Genomic DNA, 18,730 nt, shown 5'->3' with positions numbered 1-18,730 from the left:
TCTGCATGGATACGAGCTGAGTATCAAGTTATAGTTACAATATGTTATTGGCAGAAAGCAACTGATCAGTAATGTGAATCAAAAATGCAACTGAATGCTTCATAAGGAATTTTAGGAAATGAAGCCCTTAGACAGGATTTAACATAAACTAAAGGTCTCCTGGAGTTACCATTTTTTTCTAGAAGTAGATTCAAATATTTTAAATGAGTACAGTGGTACCTCGGGTTAAGTACTTAATTCGTTCCGGAGGTCCGTTCTTAACCTGAAACTGTTCTTAACCTGAAGCACCACTTTAGCTAATGGGACCTCCCGCTGCCGCCGCACCACCGGAGCACAATTTCTGTTCTCATCCTGAAGCAAAGTTCTTAACCTGAAGCACTATTTCTGGGTTAACGGAGTCTGTAACCTGAAGCGTATGTAACCCGAGGTACCACTGTATAACTAATTAAGTTACCACGTATGATTTTCTCCTTATGGGCTCTGTGTATGTCACATAGGGCAGGGACAGGGAATCGCTGACATAAGGGATCCCTCAGACAGGCTACAGGACAGGAAATAATAAATTCTTGTTCCACACAACTTTAGCAAAGCGTATTGTACACCTTAGTCACGTTCTACCTAACACTTCTATCTTACCCAAATGGATAGGACCTACTTGACGAATTCCCTTTCCTACCCGCCTAAAGAGGTTCCTCAGCCTGGCCTGGAACTGGAAAGAAAGGCAGAAGCAGATCATGGGGTTAATGCAGCGGTTGGCGAAGGCCAGGAGAGACGTCAGGTGATAAGCCAAGTACATAGGGGCTGTGGTTAACAACTGGTCATACTTGATAAAGAAAATCACCAGCCAATATGGGAGCCACATGACCACCAGGGTCACTATGGTGACCAAAGCCATCACTGAAGCTCGCCAGTTCACTTGCAGGCTGGAGGCTGTGTGCATAGAGAGCCCCCTCCTAACCTTGAGGGTACAGATGATCCTCAAGTAGCAGAAAACCATCAGCAATGTGGGAGGCAGGAAGCCCACCCCTCCCAGGAGCTGCAGGTAAAGGTTAACTTCCTTCCATGCCATTTGGTTCACACAATATGTCTGCCCCTCCACGTGAATGATCTCATAATTAATCCAGAGAGGAGTGGAGAATATAAGGCAGGTCACCCAGATGAGCCCGCAAGCGATAGCTATCTGCTTTTGGGAGATGGGCATCACTCTCATAGGGTGGAGGATAGCCGTATAGCGAAGCAGCGCGATGGCCAGCATGCTATAGAAGGCAGCAAATGAGACCCACATGGAGAAGCTGTGGTTGGTGACGCACAGCAGGCGGCCCAGGCGCCAGTCCCTGAAAAGGATGTTGCCAAACATCACAGGGGCATTGTAGAGGAGGAAGAGGAGGTCCAGGATAACGATGTTGAGGAAGAGAGGCTCCGTCAAGCGTGAGATGTGGCTGCCGCTCTTTCTTTGGAGACCTCGGAAAAGGATCCAGAGCAGCAAGCCATTTCCGGGCATGCCCAGGAGGAAGAAGAGGACATAGAGGACAGCAAACACATTCCTGCTATAATGGAGGAAAAGGTCGCTCAAGCCAGAGCTGGTGCCATTCCCTGCACTGGAATTGGAGTCCATGGTAGCATCAGTTACTTATTTAGTCTGTGCCATAGAATTTCCTAGCAGCCTGCCAGTCTTTCTTCTGTTCCCTGGAAACAAAAATATGACTTTCAATGCACTCTGAAATGCAGCATTTGGGATAATCATGGAAATGATAGTCTTGTTCAAAGCAATCTGCACTATTAAGAATGTGGAAGGGGCAAGGAAGGTGAGAGGAGACACCTGACTTTCTACTTACGGCTTGCACAGGAAGAAGGAAGAAAGTCTGCATGAATTATTTGAAGGTCAGTGTGTGCCAACAGAGTCTTTCCATTTGTACTTCGTCTCTGCCCAGTGTTCCTTATTTAATGTGCTCAGCAGAGTTCAAATTTATGGTGGGAGTCTTGCTTGTCAACTGTACTTGACCAAAGGGAGATACACACACACACACACACACACACACACATATTTCCAGTCTGTCTCCTCCAAAGTTATGTGTATTGTGAGTCTTTGACACATAGGGAGGCACTCACTGCAATATACAAGCCATGCAGCATGCACAGCTGACCACAGCACACACACCCCACAAGCAAATGGGCTTCTCCAGGGGTTTCTCTTTGTCAGAAGGGCATTAAGTCTGCTTCCTTTGTGTGTGAACAAGGCACAGAGCATCTCAATACATTAACATTAGATGGGACAAAGAAACCAAAAAAGTACCACTGTGACCAAAATAAATCAATAGATTACATGGTGTTTATTTTTCCATAGGCTCTTTTATTTGTTTTCAAACAGAAAATTCTGTCTCAGCACATATGCCCACTTCAGTGGATCAGTTTTTGCTGGAAATGTTTTACTCCATCCTGTTTCATTGGCTAGGACAAAAAAAAAACCCATGTAAAATTTAATTGGTTTTCTTGGGTTGTTGTTGTTGTTGTCTCAGGGTTGTTTTGTATTACTTTGTGTGTGTGCAGGAAGATGCTATTTCCATTGCACAAGTGAAACAGTGGCTTTAACTACAACCCAGAATTTATGATTGTGCAAAGAACAGTGTCCTAGGAGGACTATGGTGCACATCTACTTCCATGTATAGCCTGCAGTGAAAAGTGCACTAGGATTCACACCCCAAGGTCTGGCTTAGAGGCCGGAATAACAAACATGGATAAATGATCTCCTACTCATGTCTTTTTTAGATCACCAGACACTTGCATTGCTAGCAGTGACCCAGTGTAAGTGTTTTCCTCCATGGAAAAACACCCATGAAGAATTTACATGAAAAGTGAAATTAAGAATCATGTGGGTCTTGCAGGAAAGAATCATAAGAAGAAGTCTAGATACAGGTTCAACAAAACATACCAGGATTGTGTATTCTGGGGACAGAGGAGCTATTTGCTATGCCTGAAGCTTGTAAGGCTAGTTCTCAGAACAGACTTTAGTTTCACAACAGAGCCTCCATACAAACAGTCTTTACTTGAATTTTAATCCACATAGTAAGATACAGAACAGGTGGTTTCATTTAGATCTTTGTAATTTATTGTAAAGTGTGCAAAGAACTTTCATTACTGGATTCTATAGAAATGTAAAAAATAAATATATAAAATGCTCAGAAGATTATTACTGCCCTCCCCTTCAAAAACAGACTTCTGCGTAATCATACTTTGAAAGTGCAAGAACCTGGACCCAATCTCTGTCCAACAGATTTTCAAATCCAATAGATTTTTAAAAAATATCAGATTCATTTCTGTGTCGCCAATAGCATGTTGAGATCATCTTCTTTCTTTCCCACAAAGAAATGCATCCTCTGTAGGACACATATGAAATGGCCTAGTGTGAACAACACATCTGAACAAGACTCTGTTCTAAGATCTCTACTGTTTAACATGTTTAGGATGGAGGGACAAGTTCAACAATCTGGAAGGGTAACTTTAAAACTAAGGATTTAACAATGAGAGGAAGCAAAGGATCATACCTCACTGCTGATGTCTGAATGAGAGCAAAGCAAATGGATGTGTAAATTATGCTGGAGTCAGGAGCATTTTCCTTTTGCCTTGTCTTCCATCTCTTTTCAGAACCTCTGCAGACTGACTTAGGTACACAAACACACACAGCCCATGTGGTTCGGATGCTCTCTTACTGATGCTGCCACTAAAGAAGACCTGCCTATCAGCACTCTTTCATCTGAGCACCAAAGGCAGCCAGCTCAGTCAGAGAGAATCATTTGCCTCATCATATTAGAGCAGAAATCAACCTAGGATGGAATGAGCCATTCTACCCCTCCATCTCTGTTGGCAAAACTTAACTTCTTGAAAGTGAACTATTACTATTAGAATTGGTTTAGGGACCATCCCTTTGGGAACAGATTGATAAAAGGGCGAGGGTTCAGGGGCTTCTGCTGAGCAGACATGCACCATCACCAAGCATTTAAAGGCATCTAGGAATGGGGGAAGTAGCTGAAAAAAATATTAAATTCAGAGCAAAGTACCTTCAGGTATGTATATTTTTTCATACATGTAGTTGATGGAATAACCACATGTAAGCTGCCATTAGTTCTTTGTACACAGGAACTTAGTACAGGATAGTACAGAAATGCAGTGATGAGCCAATGAGCTCACCCTTATAGTTGGGATCTGGCATTTGTTAATTCAACAATGTCCATTTTTAAAGGGGTGTGTGTGCCAAAAAGAGGTGCTATACTTTGGGGTGTACTTCATTTTTCCTTATGGAAAAGAAGGTCATTGGTAGGGCTGTGTGATGTAACTCATATCCATTGCAGTACACATGAGCAATTTCCCATTCATTCTTTTGGTGCCATATTCTGTCCTTTAGAATAAAAAGAAACTCTGAAAAGGGCATCCTTTTAAAACGGAAAACAACAGGCAGATTGCAGGAAGCAAACTTGCAGTGTTGCAATAGAAGAGTGAGTTAGAGGATGGAAGAGGCATTGCAAAAAGCCACTTGATCCTTTTCCCTCCCCTTAATATGGACCAGTTGCATAGCTTTTTTTCAGCCAGAACTTGCCAGAACTCAGTTCTGTCACCTCTCAGGTGGACCCCATTGCCATTACAAGAGAACAAGGAAGGTGTTCACGGTGAGTTCCAGCACCTCTTTTTCTAGAAAAATAGCACTGGTCAGCTGTATTCTGTTTAAATGTTTCCCTATCAAACATTTACAGTGTATATGCAGTCAAAGGATTATGAGAATGCTTGTGATGGGTCCCCAAGTCTTGACCCCACATGGGCCACAAGTTTTTAAAGGAGACGTTCTCAAATGACTCTTCCATTTTTCAAGTAGATCTATTTCTATATTATATTTCAAGTCACAGTTTTTGCCATTATTAGTCAAAAGATGTCTTGGAGGGCTGGCCGGTAGAAAGCAACTCGTGACATGACCCAGCCTGTTCCAACCACTGGAGAGATGCTAATGAAGGTCTCGCTGCCTGTTTTTGTTTCAGAGTGGATGTCTTCAAGGCTCACACCTTTTGCTTTTCCCCTGTGCACATGGCATGCTCTCAGCAAAGGTAAACTTGTTATGCTAACTTCACTCTCCTAGTGAAGTGTGTAAGTTTGTTTCAAACAAACTATCCAGGCCGGGGGGGGGGGCTATATAGAGAAAGTTTAGGCAGATACAAATACATACAGCACAAGATGAAGATATGGGGTGGGGGGGTGGAAGAACACCACAGAGATAAGAAAAATCAGAGCCAATAATAAAACAAAAACAGCACATAAAAAGTGGTTGTGTGGCTTGATCCTCAGAATGGGATAAGACATTAAGCAGCAAATATGGGTCTGGAATCCTTGGGGAGGCCTAACTTGCAAAGAAAAAGTAGCAGCTGCAGAAGGAATTAAAAATCTTCCCCACGTACTGAAGTCCCCAACTTGATTTGTGGCATGCACACCTCTAGGAACCCTGACTGGGGATGGGGGGGAGCTTAACAATATCCTCAAGATGTGTCACTCTTTCTCCACTGCTTCTCTTTGCATTGAAAAGCAGCAGCCCAGGTCCCGTTCCTCATCTGCCACTTTCTGATTCTTAATACTCTATATACCAGCAAATACATTCTTAGCACAGGACATACAAGCAACTGCAGAAATAGGTTAGGGTCTTGAAATGAAGGGCATGCTATGCCCTTAAGGTGCATCTGATGCCAGGAGTTCACAGGTGCCTGTGCTGGGTGTCAGAAGTGTGTGTTGGGGGGGCAGGGAGAGAGAAAGTACCAGTGTCTTTTCTTAACCCTCCTATCTGTGTAGGAAAACATGGAGCTAAGCTTTGAGCCAATGTTGCCAGCCCTTACTGTGGAAGAGTCTACAGATTCCAAAGCTTTGCCACTGAAATGGTCAGCAGCAGCTTTTACTTTACGTCCAAGGAAATAATTTCACGGCACATCATCTTACTAAAACAGGCTGTAGAGTAAGGGAAAATGAAACTCTGCAAGGTTCAAAAGCACACCCTAGAGATATACCCTGGGCTGAATGGTCAAACACACACACACCTTCCAACCTCTAGAACTATCTGGGAAATTGTAATGCAGACGAAACACTGCAGGCTGTTCACATGGGAAAGAGAACTGCAGCACCTCCAACAAGGTAGCTGAGCGAGTGAAGGCATAAGGTGGCAAGACAGTCTTCTCATTGCCTCTTCTTTTCCCATCCATATCCAGGGCAGGAAAGGCAGTGCTAGAAACCATAGAGACAGACAGGGGTTGCCTATCCCATTTTATTGTCAGAGACGAAAAAGGGAAGGACCAGCCTGCACACACAAGCCCATTGCAGCCTTGCTTACTGGGGTTGCACAGTGACTTACATGTTCCGGCAAGATTTCACAGGGCTGTTTGTGAGATCTCACTGGAACCCCAAACCTGCCACTTCTCAATTCTGCAGTAGCAGCGGTGGGTAGGTGGGGTACCTGCAGTGCTCTTCCGAGATCTTGCCAGAACCCACTGCAGCCAATTCTTTGGGGGAAGGTAGGATGCCCACAGCAGTGCCGCTCCTTGGATTCTGCCACCCGAGGCAGCTACTTTAGTCTGCCACATGAACAGGCCAGTCCTAGAGGAAAAACTACACCTTTACTTCTTATGTTTATCTCAGGATAAGATTAACCTATGGAACTCACTCCCCACAGGAGGTAGTGAAAGTCTTTAAAAGAGTCAGAAAAACTCATGGAGGTTAAGGCTATCAGTGGCTACAAGTCATGATGGTTGTGCTCTGCCTGCAGTCAGAGGGAGAAATTCTTTTGAAAACTTTGCTGGAAACTATTCCGGTTCTGTTTGAGAGTTTCCCAGAGTCATCCTGTTGGCCACTTTGGATTTGATGAGCCATTGGCCTGATCCAGCAGGCTCTTAAGTTGCTCGGTGCTGAGCAGCAGCCCTGAAAAAATGGCTAAATGATGTATGTTGTTCCTTATGATCGTGTTTCAGCAAGGTTTCACACAAGAGTAAAGGCAGACCACATAAAAGCCCAATTTTTGTCTTTATTTCTAACCCAAATATTGCAAATATACAGAAAAATACCAGTACAAATTTATAATATAGCCAGGCTTATTTACAAACTCTATACATGGCTCCTTTGTTTTTCTTCTGCACCTTGCCTCAGACTGTACATCTTAAGAAATTATGTGTAGAGGAGTGTATTAGCTATGGCTTTTTGTTATGTTATATTTTACAGCCATTATGCACATGGTCTGGTCTGGTCTGCCTTACAGACACATCAGGGAGACAATGATACTTCAAAGCTCATGCAATGGCAACATTTCCAGGACTGCTTTGTCACTTAGGCAGCACCCTTAGAGCAGTGACAAAGATGCAGTGTTACCTACATACTCAACACTATGGAGGACAAGGCTACTGTTGTGTAGGGCAGCAAGTGTGTGACAGTAACAAGGACCTGGTTAGTTTATTGAGGTTTCTAGTTCCTTGAATGCTCTCACTTTATAAGCCAATGTGCCACAATGTATAGTGTCTTATGAGAGGGGAACCAACAGAAATGGAGCAATGGAACAGGTCATGCCCAGTAATGAACTCCCTTACCTAACCACCCTTCCACAGATGCTTTAATAAACATAGAAAATAGGACATATAATAGGAAGAGTAAGTAGTCAGATTATGTTCTCAGTGAAATGGAAAAGGTCACCACCAGCTACATTACAGGCTTTCCATCACAATCCCAGCCCAGCACTTAAAAGAGTTTCAGCCACATCACATGGATAGTAAAGCGATTTGAACCTGGCTCTGCACAGAACAGATGTACACAAGAAGTTCAAATATGTTGAGAGCAGGGGTTTTGGAGCAGCTGTCAGACACAAGGTTATTGAGCCCCCTTCAGTTCCTGGTTGAGTTACTGTGAGTTTAACATTGACTGTAAACAGCACTTTTATTTACATGCAAGTGTGCTTCTGTACCAAATGGAGTGAGAATAAACAACAAGTGGAATAAGCTACAAGTGTCTTCCAGGGACAAACATTCCTCCTTGCCATGTGTTCCTCGTTGGTACCTTCTGCAAGGGACAAAATAATTTTGTACCAAGGAAGACAATGACACCCTGAGATATAATCAAATGATGCAGTGATGTAAGGGAGGAAGTAAGGGCCCAATAAAAAAGCACAGTAACGCCAAAGTAACTGTGGGAAAAACAAATCCAGGACAGACACTTTATTTCATGTTTCTCACTCTCATTATTGCCAAAAAGAGGGGTGGAAAGCTCTGTGACTTTAGCAACATGTCCTAACCACTAGGGCATAATTGGTAGCCACTGAATATCTAACAAATCCTGCTTCTTTGAAGAAAGGCAAGCTAAACTGATTAATGGTGGAAATACCCAACAGTCAGTGCCTCCTGAAAAAATGCAGAGCGTGGCATTCAGAAGGTAGATGCCACTATGGAGAAGGACCACTTCCAGACTGTCGCTGGATGACACTCAGCAGGTTGCAGCATTACCAGCAAGTTTTCCTCTGATAATCTTAGGGAAGTACTGGGGCTGGGTAAGGGTACACACACCAGAGACCCTGGGGAAAATATGCTATGTGTCCCAGGGCTCCTCGTGTCTGGATGCATGCCCTAGCACCACAAGGGAGCAAAGGCAGCCTCAGCCTGAAACCTCCAGTGAGACCTTCCTGGTAGTGCTGCCTCACCAGCAGGAACGCTTGGGGAATAAAAGCAGAGTGGGGCAAGTTCCAGTATAGGCGTTCATAGCAAGATTAAGGGTACAGGTGGTATGTGGAAGGTATTCAGACCCTGCCACGCTCCCAACACAGGTGAGTGGGGAATCATATTTTGTCTAGGGGCTTATCCACATTTCCTCTTGTCCTGCTGCTTTCCTCCAGGGAAAACCACTCTTTAGCAACCCAACCCAAATTGCCATTTGCTCCGATCAAGCACAAAAGAGTGGTTTTCCCTGGGGAAATGCAGTGGGAAGTGTGGACAAATTGTGACTAATCACTCACCTATGCTGGAATAGAACAAAGTCCTAAGATAAGTGTAAAAAGTACCACTGGGGACCAAAATTCAAGAAAATACATTACTGAATGTTATGAAGGTCTTTCAAGTTCAAACATGTCTCTCCAAGCATCTCAGTCCCTTCAAAGCCGAATATTACCTATGCCACGCACTGGCTCTATACTTTGTGTTTCTATGGATCCCCTATAGTAAGAATCCCTTGGATCTTACTATAATAGCTACTGGAGTGGGATGTCTCCATCGCCAATTCACACCCCAACAGGCCAACTTTTAGCTACTGAGTTCAAGAAACTTAATTTACTACCTTCTCAAGGTTCAAGTCACAATACCCTCTGTGAACCCAAAAAATATTGAGAAATAGTTATGATTCCACATGGCACATAACAGTCAAACTGTGTTGTTGAACAGAAGTCAGAAAAACACAGTAGCAAAGCGGTGCATGTGTAGCAACCACTGATCTACGTATAATCTAAAAATATAATGAAAATTAGAAACACTTAATAACATCGTGGTGCTGCTGGTAGCGCAAAGAAACTTTCCTTCAAGAACCCGATTTAAAGCAAACAATTTCTGTTCCTTCATAACATTCTAAACAAGTCATATTTCTGGAATATCTGTATACTTAGTCTTACAGTTGATAAATTTAACCCCCCCCCCATGCTTTTGCTTTTTAGATTTATGGCAACACACATGCCGATTTCACAGTTTAGTTCCTTGGAATCGGAGAGCCACAGAGTTGCTCCTAGCCTTGGAATAATCTCTGCTTTGCACGGCACACATCTGCCCAGTTGATTACATTTCAGTGAAAACGAAAAGCAACCCTGTTTTGGCACACAGCCCCGGGATGCTGGTTAGCTTTCTCAGTCCCTGCCATAGCATCTCATTGCCCTGCTTGCTAGGAGAAGTGCTGCTCACACTGCAACAGCTTCAAAGCAGTGTCATCACAGTGTTGGAGTGGAACATGTCCCCCACCCAGGGATTTGGAGCCTTCTCCTAGTAGCAAGGTATGTTGTACCTAGTAATGCTAATATTTAATGAAATGTTGCTTTCACATTCCTATTTAGTTTTCCTTTAAGAGTTGGAAAAAGAAATCTGATTAAAACAAAGTTACTTTTTTTTAAAAAAAAAGGTTTCCCTTCTTCCTTATGCAGAGCTGCAGTAACTCCCCCTTCTACACCCACCCACCCAAAGCAGTTCTTGCAGCCTTCTTGGTTTTAGACAGTTTGATGGAAGCAGTAGGAACACAGAATCCCTTGGATACAGAAAAGGCATTCAAATTAGAAGTAAAATGAACCGTCTGCATTCATGCCCTTCTGTAGCAGCATCTAAATCCATGTGAATCCAATTCTAGTTAGATCTGCAACATCACTCTTCCAGAAGGTCCTGGGAAGAAAAGAGGGGAAGATAATACTTCTTGTTAACATTTGATGATCATGATTCTTTGCAGTTTTGCTGTGGCAAATACAACCCACTTAGCCCCTCAGAGATATACAGCTGTTTCTTTTTCAAAGTGACATAAGCCAAAATCACATGCTTGGGGTTCAAATTTATATTTCTAAACCAACATGTACTGCTCAGAAAGATGCATGGTGTGCACACATACACATCAGTTACAATCACTTGCCTCATCAGAATCATCATGGTAGCCCGTTTTATTGGCATCTGGTGTGTCAACGCCATCAAAGCCATTCGCTTCCGCATGCTGCTGCAGGACAGAGTATCGGTGAACCAAAAACCTAGGGGCATGACAAACACACATGAAATGAACTTGGCCCTATGGCGGTAGCATCAACATTCTTTGAACAGAAGTGAATATAACGTCCAGAGACTTTTGGAAGAACTTTATATGGGTTGCTGCTGATTTCTCTGGCTGTTTTATCTGGTCTAAGCCAATAAACACTGGGTATCTTTAGAGCCTATATAGGATTTTTTTAAAAAACTGGTAGTGCAACAATGCTACATGAATCCATCTGTCATTTTGGGCTAAAGTGTCATGGGTCTGCAGCTGGCATGTAGTTTTATCTCTCCTGGCGAAGTTGTGGAACAGGTATTGGGATGGATGAGGGATGAAGGCAAGAATAGAAGAGCCTGCTGTATCAGGCCAATGGCCCATCTAGTTCAGCATCCTCTCCTCACAGCAGCCAACTAGATGTCCATGCGAAGCTCAAAATCGGCCAAGACAGAGGTACTGTGGGCAGGCAAGCCTGCCGATCTAGGAATGTGTGACCAGCGTTGCCATGATCACGTTTGCAGTTTAGGGGTTCTCCTGGACTCAGAGCAGTTTATGGAGGTGCCCATGACATCAGTTGTCAGGCGCTCCTTATGGGCTCTGGTCAATTTGCCAGTGGGATTCCTTTGTGAAGAAAGTGGACCTGAGTATGGTAATTCATGCCCTGGTTACATCAGATTGGGTTATAATGTGCTGTACGTGGGTCTGCTTTTAAAGACAATTCAGAAGTGCCAGCTGGTGCAGACTGCTTGGCCCCCATAAACAACTGTAGTCTGATATAAAGCCTTATCTGTACTAACTACAGTGGTTGCCAATGTGTTTTCAGGTCCAGTCTAAAGCACTGGTTGTTAGTTTTAAAGTCCTAAACCATTTGGGATCTGGTAATTTGAACAATTGCTTACACTTCTGTTTGGGCTCTAAGACCAGCCACAAATACCCTCCTTACAGGCCCACCACTAAGATCTATCAGGCCGACAAACATGAGAGCACCTTTCAGTGATGGCCCTGTCCCTGTGGAACTCCTTCCCACAGAAGCCTCTCTGGCTTGTTTTAAATGGGCCTTACTGACTTCACTATCCCAATCTGCCTTAAACTGAATAAGGTTGGTGATTTTATAGTTACAACCCCTGCTGTTTTATATGTATGTGTTATGTTACATAGCTACTGTTTTTCTGTTTTGAATTGGTTTCATGCTCTTAATTCTGAGCTGTGGTGGCAGAGTCTCTGCAACTGAAAGGCAGCATAAAAATAACTGAATAATAGTTAAAAGTAAGAATGATCTTGCCAATCCCTTCCCAAGGCTCACCTTCCTCCACAAACGTATTTCTTAATGATGACTACTCCAGCTACAGCAGTCATAAGCATCAAGCCTATTACAGCCAGGATGACTGGAGTGGAGTTGGAGGAAGTAGACTGTAGAAAGAAAAGAGAGAGATGCATTAAGATTTTATGACAAATTATTAGATCACTTCGATTACTGAGTCATTTCTATAATGATTCTCCTAGCATATTCTCCCTACCTCAATAACTTACTCTCTTGTCCTGCATGGATCACAGGAGGATTATAAAGATTTGGGGAGAGAGAATGAAACAGCTGATTTTGGAAAGGGTGAAATTTGACTACTTAGTTCAGAATGCCAAACCGCAGCTTCAACAGCCAATTTGGAAAGCTCATTCATTTTACTGCTTGAACAGAGTCAAGGTTAATATTGGCAAAGAATTTTAAGAAAAACTGCTTCTCAAATATTAACGACAAATGGGCTGTTTTTCAAGCACTCTTTTTACATTGGTTAGAATACTCCCTTTCTACCTCTCATATACCGTATTTTTTGCACCATAACACTCACTTTTTTCCTCCTAGAAAGTAAGGGGAAATGTCTGTGCGTGTTATGGAGGGAATGCCTATGGGTGGCATGCCTACGGATTTTCCTCCTCTAAAAACTACGTGCGTGTTATGGTCGGGTGCGTGTTATGGAGCGAAAAATACGGTATATAGGCAGCCTGCAGCCTTTGAACTATATGCAGCCCCCAGCCCAATTTCAGTTGACCCCCTGAAAGCCATCAGTGCAGGCCTCTGACAAGAGTGATCTGCCACTCTAGCACACTGGGGAGGAAAAAGAGAAGGGGGTTCAGAGAGAAAAAAGGGATGATTCCACTCACCAGTGGATTTCCCCTGCCAGCATATGGCCTCAAACAGAATAACTCAAGGAAATATGGCCCTTGACAGGAAAAGAAAGGTTGCCCACCCTTCCTCTCTTTATCTCTTTGCTCCACTTTCTTTCTGCATTTTTTAAAGCTTACCAGCTGGCTGGAGTTCAAGTAGTTGCTAGTGCATTTTTTCTTCAGATCAGTCTCTTCACGGATGGGATTTTCCCCACCAACACATTTGTCTCCTGGGATCTTCCGATATCTGAAATTCAACAAGAGTCTCAATAATCTAGTATTACGAAGCTTCTTTTATTAGTGACAGCTTTCCAAGCCACCTAAAATTAGCTAACCCCTTCATGTCCAAGCATCAGTGGGAAGTCGAGAACATGGTTTCACCATTGCCAGGCTGGGTATCCTCAAATCACCTGTCTGATATTCCCCAAAGCCATGGTTCTTTCAGGGCTGGGCACCTAAAGGGGTATGCATGTCAGGTCTATAGGGCTGCAGTGGCCTCCAAGAAAACATGGAAGTCACATGACATGAAAGTCAAGAATCCTCAAACAATAAATGCACATGTCATGCTAAATTATTTCAGCTGCTTCTGGTCCACAGAATTTATAAGCCAAGATAGTTCTATCTAGAGAACTATCTCCCCACCCAATACAGAATACATAATGAACCACCTTAAATGTATTACAGATGGCTATACTACATCTTCTACTGGAAGATATAGTGCCATGGTCACAAGAGCAAGGGGCATATTTTGATTCTAAGAGAGATTCTTACTGTTCCAGAAACACAGCGTGTTCAGAGAGAGGAAGAGAATAATTTTACAGCGTATTTGCAGGGCACCAGAATATAGTCCTCTTCCCAGTAGACTACATATATCTGCTTTATAAAAACAAATATACACAGGACCAAGCCATCTCCTCCATCAATAATACTATTATAATCATCATAGGAAATTACCCGCTGGTCTTTAGCCGCTCTCGCTTCCCATATAGACAAAATTCTAGGTCGTGCCCCTTAAGCTCTGGCTGCTCCACACACTTGGAATGGTTTTCTGGGCGGTAGTAGCCAAAATCACTGCATCACAAATCCCAGGAGTAGAAAGACAGACGTTAACAACCCACACACAGTATGAGTATCGACTCATGCATCACTTCATTACTGCTGCAACTAAAAGACCTAGTATGTGGTTGCTCAAACTAGAATTATACATTTTTAATGGTTATTCAGGAATTTGGTGATAATACTTCACATGTCTAGTTGTATCACTGGCCCATTATACTGACAGAACATTCAGGAGGAGAAACTACCCTATGAAGGAGCATCCAGTTTCTTCAGGGGTGGCAAATACATTTCAGCCCAATGGATGCATTGAGGGTTAGCCATGCTGCCAAGAGCCACATGCCAGCAGTGAGTGTGGTTGCAGTGGGTATAGCCAACACACATATATACATATATATACACACACACCAAACAGACAAGAAGACAAATGCTGGCTAAGTTGGGGCTGCAGAGGGGAGAATTCCCCGTGTTTTTTCTTCCCATTGCTAGCTTGGGGGCTTTCCTTCTACCCTAGTGCTGTAATAGCAAGGAAAAGAAAAATGTCTTCAAGGTCTTAACTCTGAATGACACTGCACCATAGGGATAAATAGTTCCCATGTTAGAAGAGATTAGAAGAAAGAGAAAAGGTTTTAGAAGACTTTTCTGTTTCCTTCCTGTAGGAGCTCCTAACAAAGGCACTGCACCAGAGGAAGATGTGGAGCTTTTCAAAAAATAAAATAAAAAGAGGTGCCAGAAGAAAAAAAGAGGGTTGTGGGTCACCAAAAATGGCAGGCCACAGGTTTGCCAAACCTGAATTATTTCCTACCAAGCATTAGCAATCTAATTTGCTAATATGCAGCACACGTATCCATGGCAATGAATGTGGCCCTGAATGGAAAGCAGATTCAGTGTCAACAATGAACCCATGCAAACTGAAAAATTAGAACAGAAACCCATTTCAGTGCTGCTTGATAAACTGGCTGTGAATGAAAATGTTTTTTAAATATTCAAAAACCAACAGCAGGTGGGAGAAGATGATAGAAATATTGGGTACTGATTCCTTCTAGGGCCCTCTAAAACAACCCCACAACCAGACTGACATCAATGTTATTACTGGTTTTGTACAGCCTCAAAATCTATTGTGAGAAATCCAGATTGATCTCTCCATTTCCCCAGCACTCAAAAACCAGTGCTAGGCTAAAACTTGTCCTCCAATTTTGCAAGGTCATTTTCCCCTTTGCAAACTGGGGAGCTGTTTTCTGCACCTTTCATCACTGCTACGTTTGTAGAAATTTGTGTGTGTGCGCATTGCTTGTCTTATTCAACCATATGAGGTGGCTAAGGAACCCTCTTTTTCCTCACTGAGCTCACTTGAAGTAGTTTAGAACTTACACTGGCTTCCATTTCAACAAAACATCCTGGAACACCCACATAATTATGTGATGTCAGCAGCCATATGGGTATACCAGGAAGTACTGCTGGGATGTAAGCCAGCATACAGAAAGCTTTCCATGGCTGCAAGTGTGCACAAAATTTCAGCTTTTAAAAACAGCTTCTTAAAGCTTGGGTGTTCCAGGAAGTCCTGCCAAGCTGGAAACCAAAATGAGGTCCATGTTGCTGTGAATGTGGTGCTTTTGTTTCCACAACATTTCAAGAGAAAAGCAAGGTGCTTTAGCCATCTCATAAGGTGGTGCTAGTGGAAATATCTGCTTATTCCCACCTTGCTCTTTTTGAAGGCATGCTCAGTTCACATATACACCGCCCCCTTGAGTGGTTTTAAAAAAGAAGCCATTCAGGTTTAAGTCCAGCACTGTTCAAGACACACGTTTATTGAAGTAATTTGTGTACTCTGGACTATGGCTCTGCAAGTTTAAGGGATGCAAAGGCCATGTTCAGTCTTGTTATTTTCAGGTATGAATTAATCATATACCAGCAAATTCAGTTTGTGCAGTTAAAGTGAATTTGGCATTCTTGCACAATAAACCTGCTTACAATCCCCCCCACCCTGCCAAAACACCCTGGGATTTTTCTGGTAACAAAAGGGATGGGGAAATGCACTGGAAAGTGTGAGATGCTGATGTTGTGCAGCATTATATCTGTGCAAACAAATCAGGATGAATGCTCAGTTAAACAGGTCGTCAGAATGAGCCAGTACATGCTAGAGTCCAGTAGAACAAGCTACCAGCAACACAGTTCTGCTCCCTAACGTCTGCACTATTTTCCACCTTCTTAAATTACACTCCACCCTTTTCGTTGTTCATTTTTCCACAGCTGAATGCTCCCTACAGAAGTTATCATGAGGGCCTTTTAAAAGCAGCACACACAAGCAAAGCTGAACATCAGACGTGACTACTGCAAAACCTAGCGGCTTAAATGAGAAGCCATTAAGATGCATCTTATTTTCATGATCAAGTTCCCAGCCTGAGACTACAAGGAAAAGAATGAACAAGCAAGCAGCATCTGCTTAAGACCGTGAACCACAGGAAGTCTCAGTAGGAACTTCTCATGATCTAAAGCTGTGTGCACACCATACATTTAAAGGACATGACTTCCCCTAAAGAATCCTGGGAGTTGTAGTTTGTTATGGGTGCTGGAAACTGCAGCTCTGTGAAGGGTAAATCACAGTCACCAGGATTCTCAGGGGGAAGTCATGTGCTTTAAATGTATGGTGTGTACACAGCCCAAGTGTGGGATATGTTTATTGTCCCTAATGCTGCCCCTCTCCGTGCCTGAGAACTGCCAAAGCCAGATTTTGGTTCTGAGCAAACAATGAGTTTGTATGATTTCTTTTAGCGAAGAGGATTTCTGCCACTTTTGTCTCAAATAAATGGCGTAGGTATGTGCAACTGCATGACATCTGTTTGTGAAAGATCTGCCTGCTTAAAATCTCGCATGCTCCTTCAGCCACAGAAAATAGACCATCATTAACCTGCACATCTTGTTATACTGAAAATGGAATCTGGGTTGCAAAATGCGGCATTTCTTCTGAGAATCCCCAAGTTTCACCATATTAAATCAATGTTGACTGCCTCCTTGAAAAACCTCACATTTATAGAGTCATAAAACCACAATTCTACATATGTCAGGAATGGGGAAACTGTGGCCCTGCAGCTAGGCTGCAGACCCCATTAATCATGCTGATTGGGCTGATTAGAGCTGCAGTCCAACATGTGGAGGGCCACAGGTTCCCCATCTCACTATTACAGAAAACGAACTGCAGAGTCTGATTTAATATTTCAGTGAAGCTGAAAGGTGGCAGGGTGGGAGTATGGTCACTCCCCAGGCCATTTCAGAACAGAAAAAAACACAGCCATGGAAATAGATTATGGGAGGAACTCTCCAAACATACCAGAGGAAGTCACCTAGTGTGCAAGTGCAGACAGATGGTTGCTTGGTCACAACATAGTCTCGGCCATTCTGACAGAAAGATGACTTGCGAAGGCGCAGGTATTCCTCTTTGTAGCCCAATATGCAGCCATCTGCTGGGTCATTGGGATTGCTGGAGTGAGCCAACCACTTTGTGTAGTCCTTCTCCATACCTAAGGAGGGAATAATGACCAGATTCCTGAGATAGTCAAAAACTATTAAAATTCTGTGAGCTTTTCTGTAGAATTCTGTGGTGCAATCAGCCACAGAACTGGGGCGGGTACTCTCTGGAATTAAGGGGAGCTGCCCTGTAGCTTTCTCAAGTGCGGCAGCCTTTGTGGGGGACAGGACATATCACATGGCTCCCCATGCCCCACCACCCTGTTACCCACTGCAGCAGAACAAAAAGAGGGGGGAGGGAGGGATGAAACTTCTCTCCTTCCTCTGCTGCCAATTAAAGGTAAGGAAAAGGAAGAGAGAGGAGTGTGGCCTGGCATAAATGGTTTTTTTCAGAGAGGGAGAAGGAACAGAAGATGGGTGTGCAATATTTCTGAGCCCTTACATTAGCTGTGGGGGGGGGGGATATTCCAAATTATATTGGAGAAAAGTTTTAAAGTTTTGCTCCCCCCGCCCACAAAGAACTTGAGTAATTTCCAAATTAATCTAAGGCAAACTTCCTCATGTCTGGAGGAACTAACATTTTTGTGGGGATTACACATGAAGAGGCAGCTAAAAGACCTGACCTGTGCATTCTCAAACACAGTATTACACCAGTAGCCTATTGAAGATGCTCTAATTCATGGGTAGGCAAACCAAGGCCCAGGGGCCGGATCCAGCCCAATTGCCTTCTAAATCCAGCTTGCAGACATCAGGGAATCAGCACGTTTTTACATGAGTAGAATGTGTGCTTTTATTTAAAATGCATCTCTGGGTTATTTGTGGGGCATAGGAATTCAGTCATTCCCTCCCAATATAGTCTGCCCCCCCCAAGGTCTGAGGGACAGTGGACTGGCCCCTGCTGAAAAAGTTTGCTGACCCCTGCTCTAGTTGCATCACATTTTTTAAATTCACAGATATAGGCAAGACAATTTGAAGACAAGCAGCTGGCTAGCATTCTTATTTGTTATAAAGGAAGAGATTACTCACACTCCCTGTTGAGAAGATCATTAAAATCAATAGTATACGAGATCCACTGACGAGACAGGAAGCTCTCTGTAAATCCCCAGATGCTAACATTCATCGATTTTGCTCCTGGCTCAGATGCCAGGCCAGTAAACATCATAGGATCCTTACTGAAAACATAGTTGTGCCAGCACTGCCCTTCATCTGTGGAGAACCTGAAACAGATAAGATTAGGAATGGAGGTTTGGCATTATCACTGTGGTTAATTTAGACTGACAGAAATCCTAACAAA

At 43.3% G+C, this 18,730-nt stretch overlaps 2 protein-coding genes across 3 annotated transcripts in view; both read right to left on the bottom strand.

Moving 5' to 3' along the window:
* Nucleotides 1–200: 200 nt before the first annotated feature.
* LOC309534630 (galanin receptor type 3-like) lies at nt 201–1,615 on the bottom strand (the record flags this gene model as incomplete). The annotated part of the gene is made up of 1 exon (XM_082226907.1): nt 201–1,615. The coding sequence occupies one exon, from the start codon at nt 1,613–1,615 to the stop codon at nt 608–610; it is 1,008 nt and encodes a 335-aa protein (XP_082083033.1). The 3' UTR covers nt 201–607.
* Nucleotides 1,616–7,022: 5,407 nt separating this feature from the next.
* Nucleotides 7,023–18,730, bottom strand: part of SORT1 (sortilin 1) — a 55,913-nt gene continuing 44,205 nt past the window's right edge. For both annotated transcript variants that reach the window (XM_082227067.1, XM_082227068.1), the window contains exons 14-19: nt 18,463–18,653; nt 17,300–17,489; nt 13,870–13,986; nt 13,054–13,162; nt 12,059–12,165; nt 7,023–10,759 (exon numbers count right to left, since the gene is read on the bottom strand). In XM_082227067.1, the coding sequence (XP_082083193.1) occupies nt 10,630–10,759; nt 12,059–12,165; nt 13,054–13,162; nt 13,870–13,986; nt 17,300–17,489; nt 18,463–18,653 (844 nt within the window). In that variant the 3' untranslated portion in view covers nt 7,023–10,629. The remainder of the gene's footprint in view (nt 10,760–12,058; nt 12,166–13,053; nt 13,163–13,869; nt 13,987–17,299; nt 17,490–18,462; nt 18,654–18,730) is intronic.

This window comes from Podarcis vaucheri (assembly GCF_965113315.1).
Source record: "Podarcis vaucheri genome assembly, chromosome: 6".
Classification (NCBI taxonomy): Eukaryota; Metazoa; Chordata; class Lepidosauria; order Squamata; family Lacertidae; genus Podarcis; species Podarcis vaucheri.
Note: the sequence above shows the minus strand (reverse complement) of the source record. Positions and strands in the feature narration are given on the sequence as shown.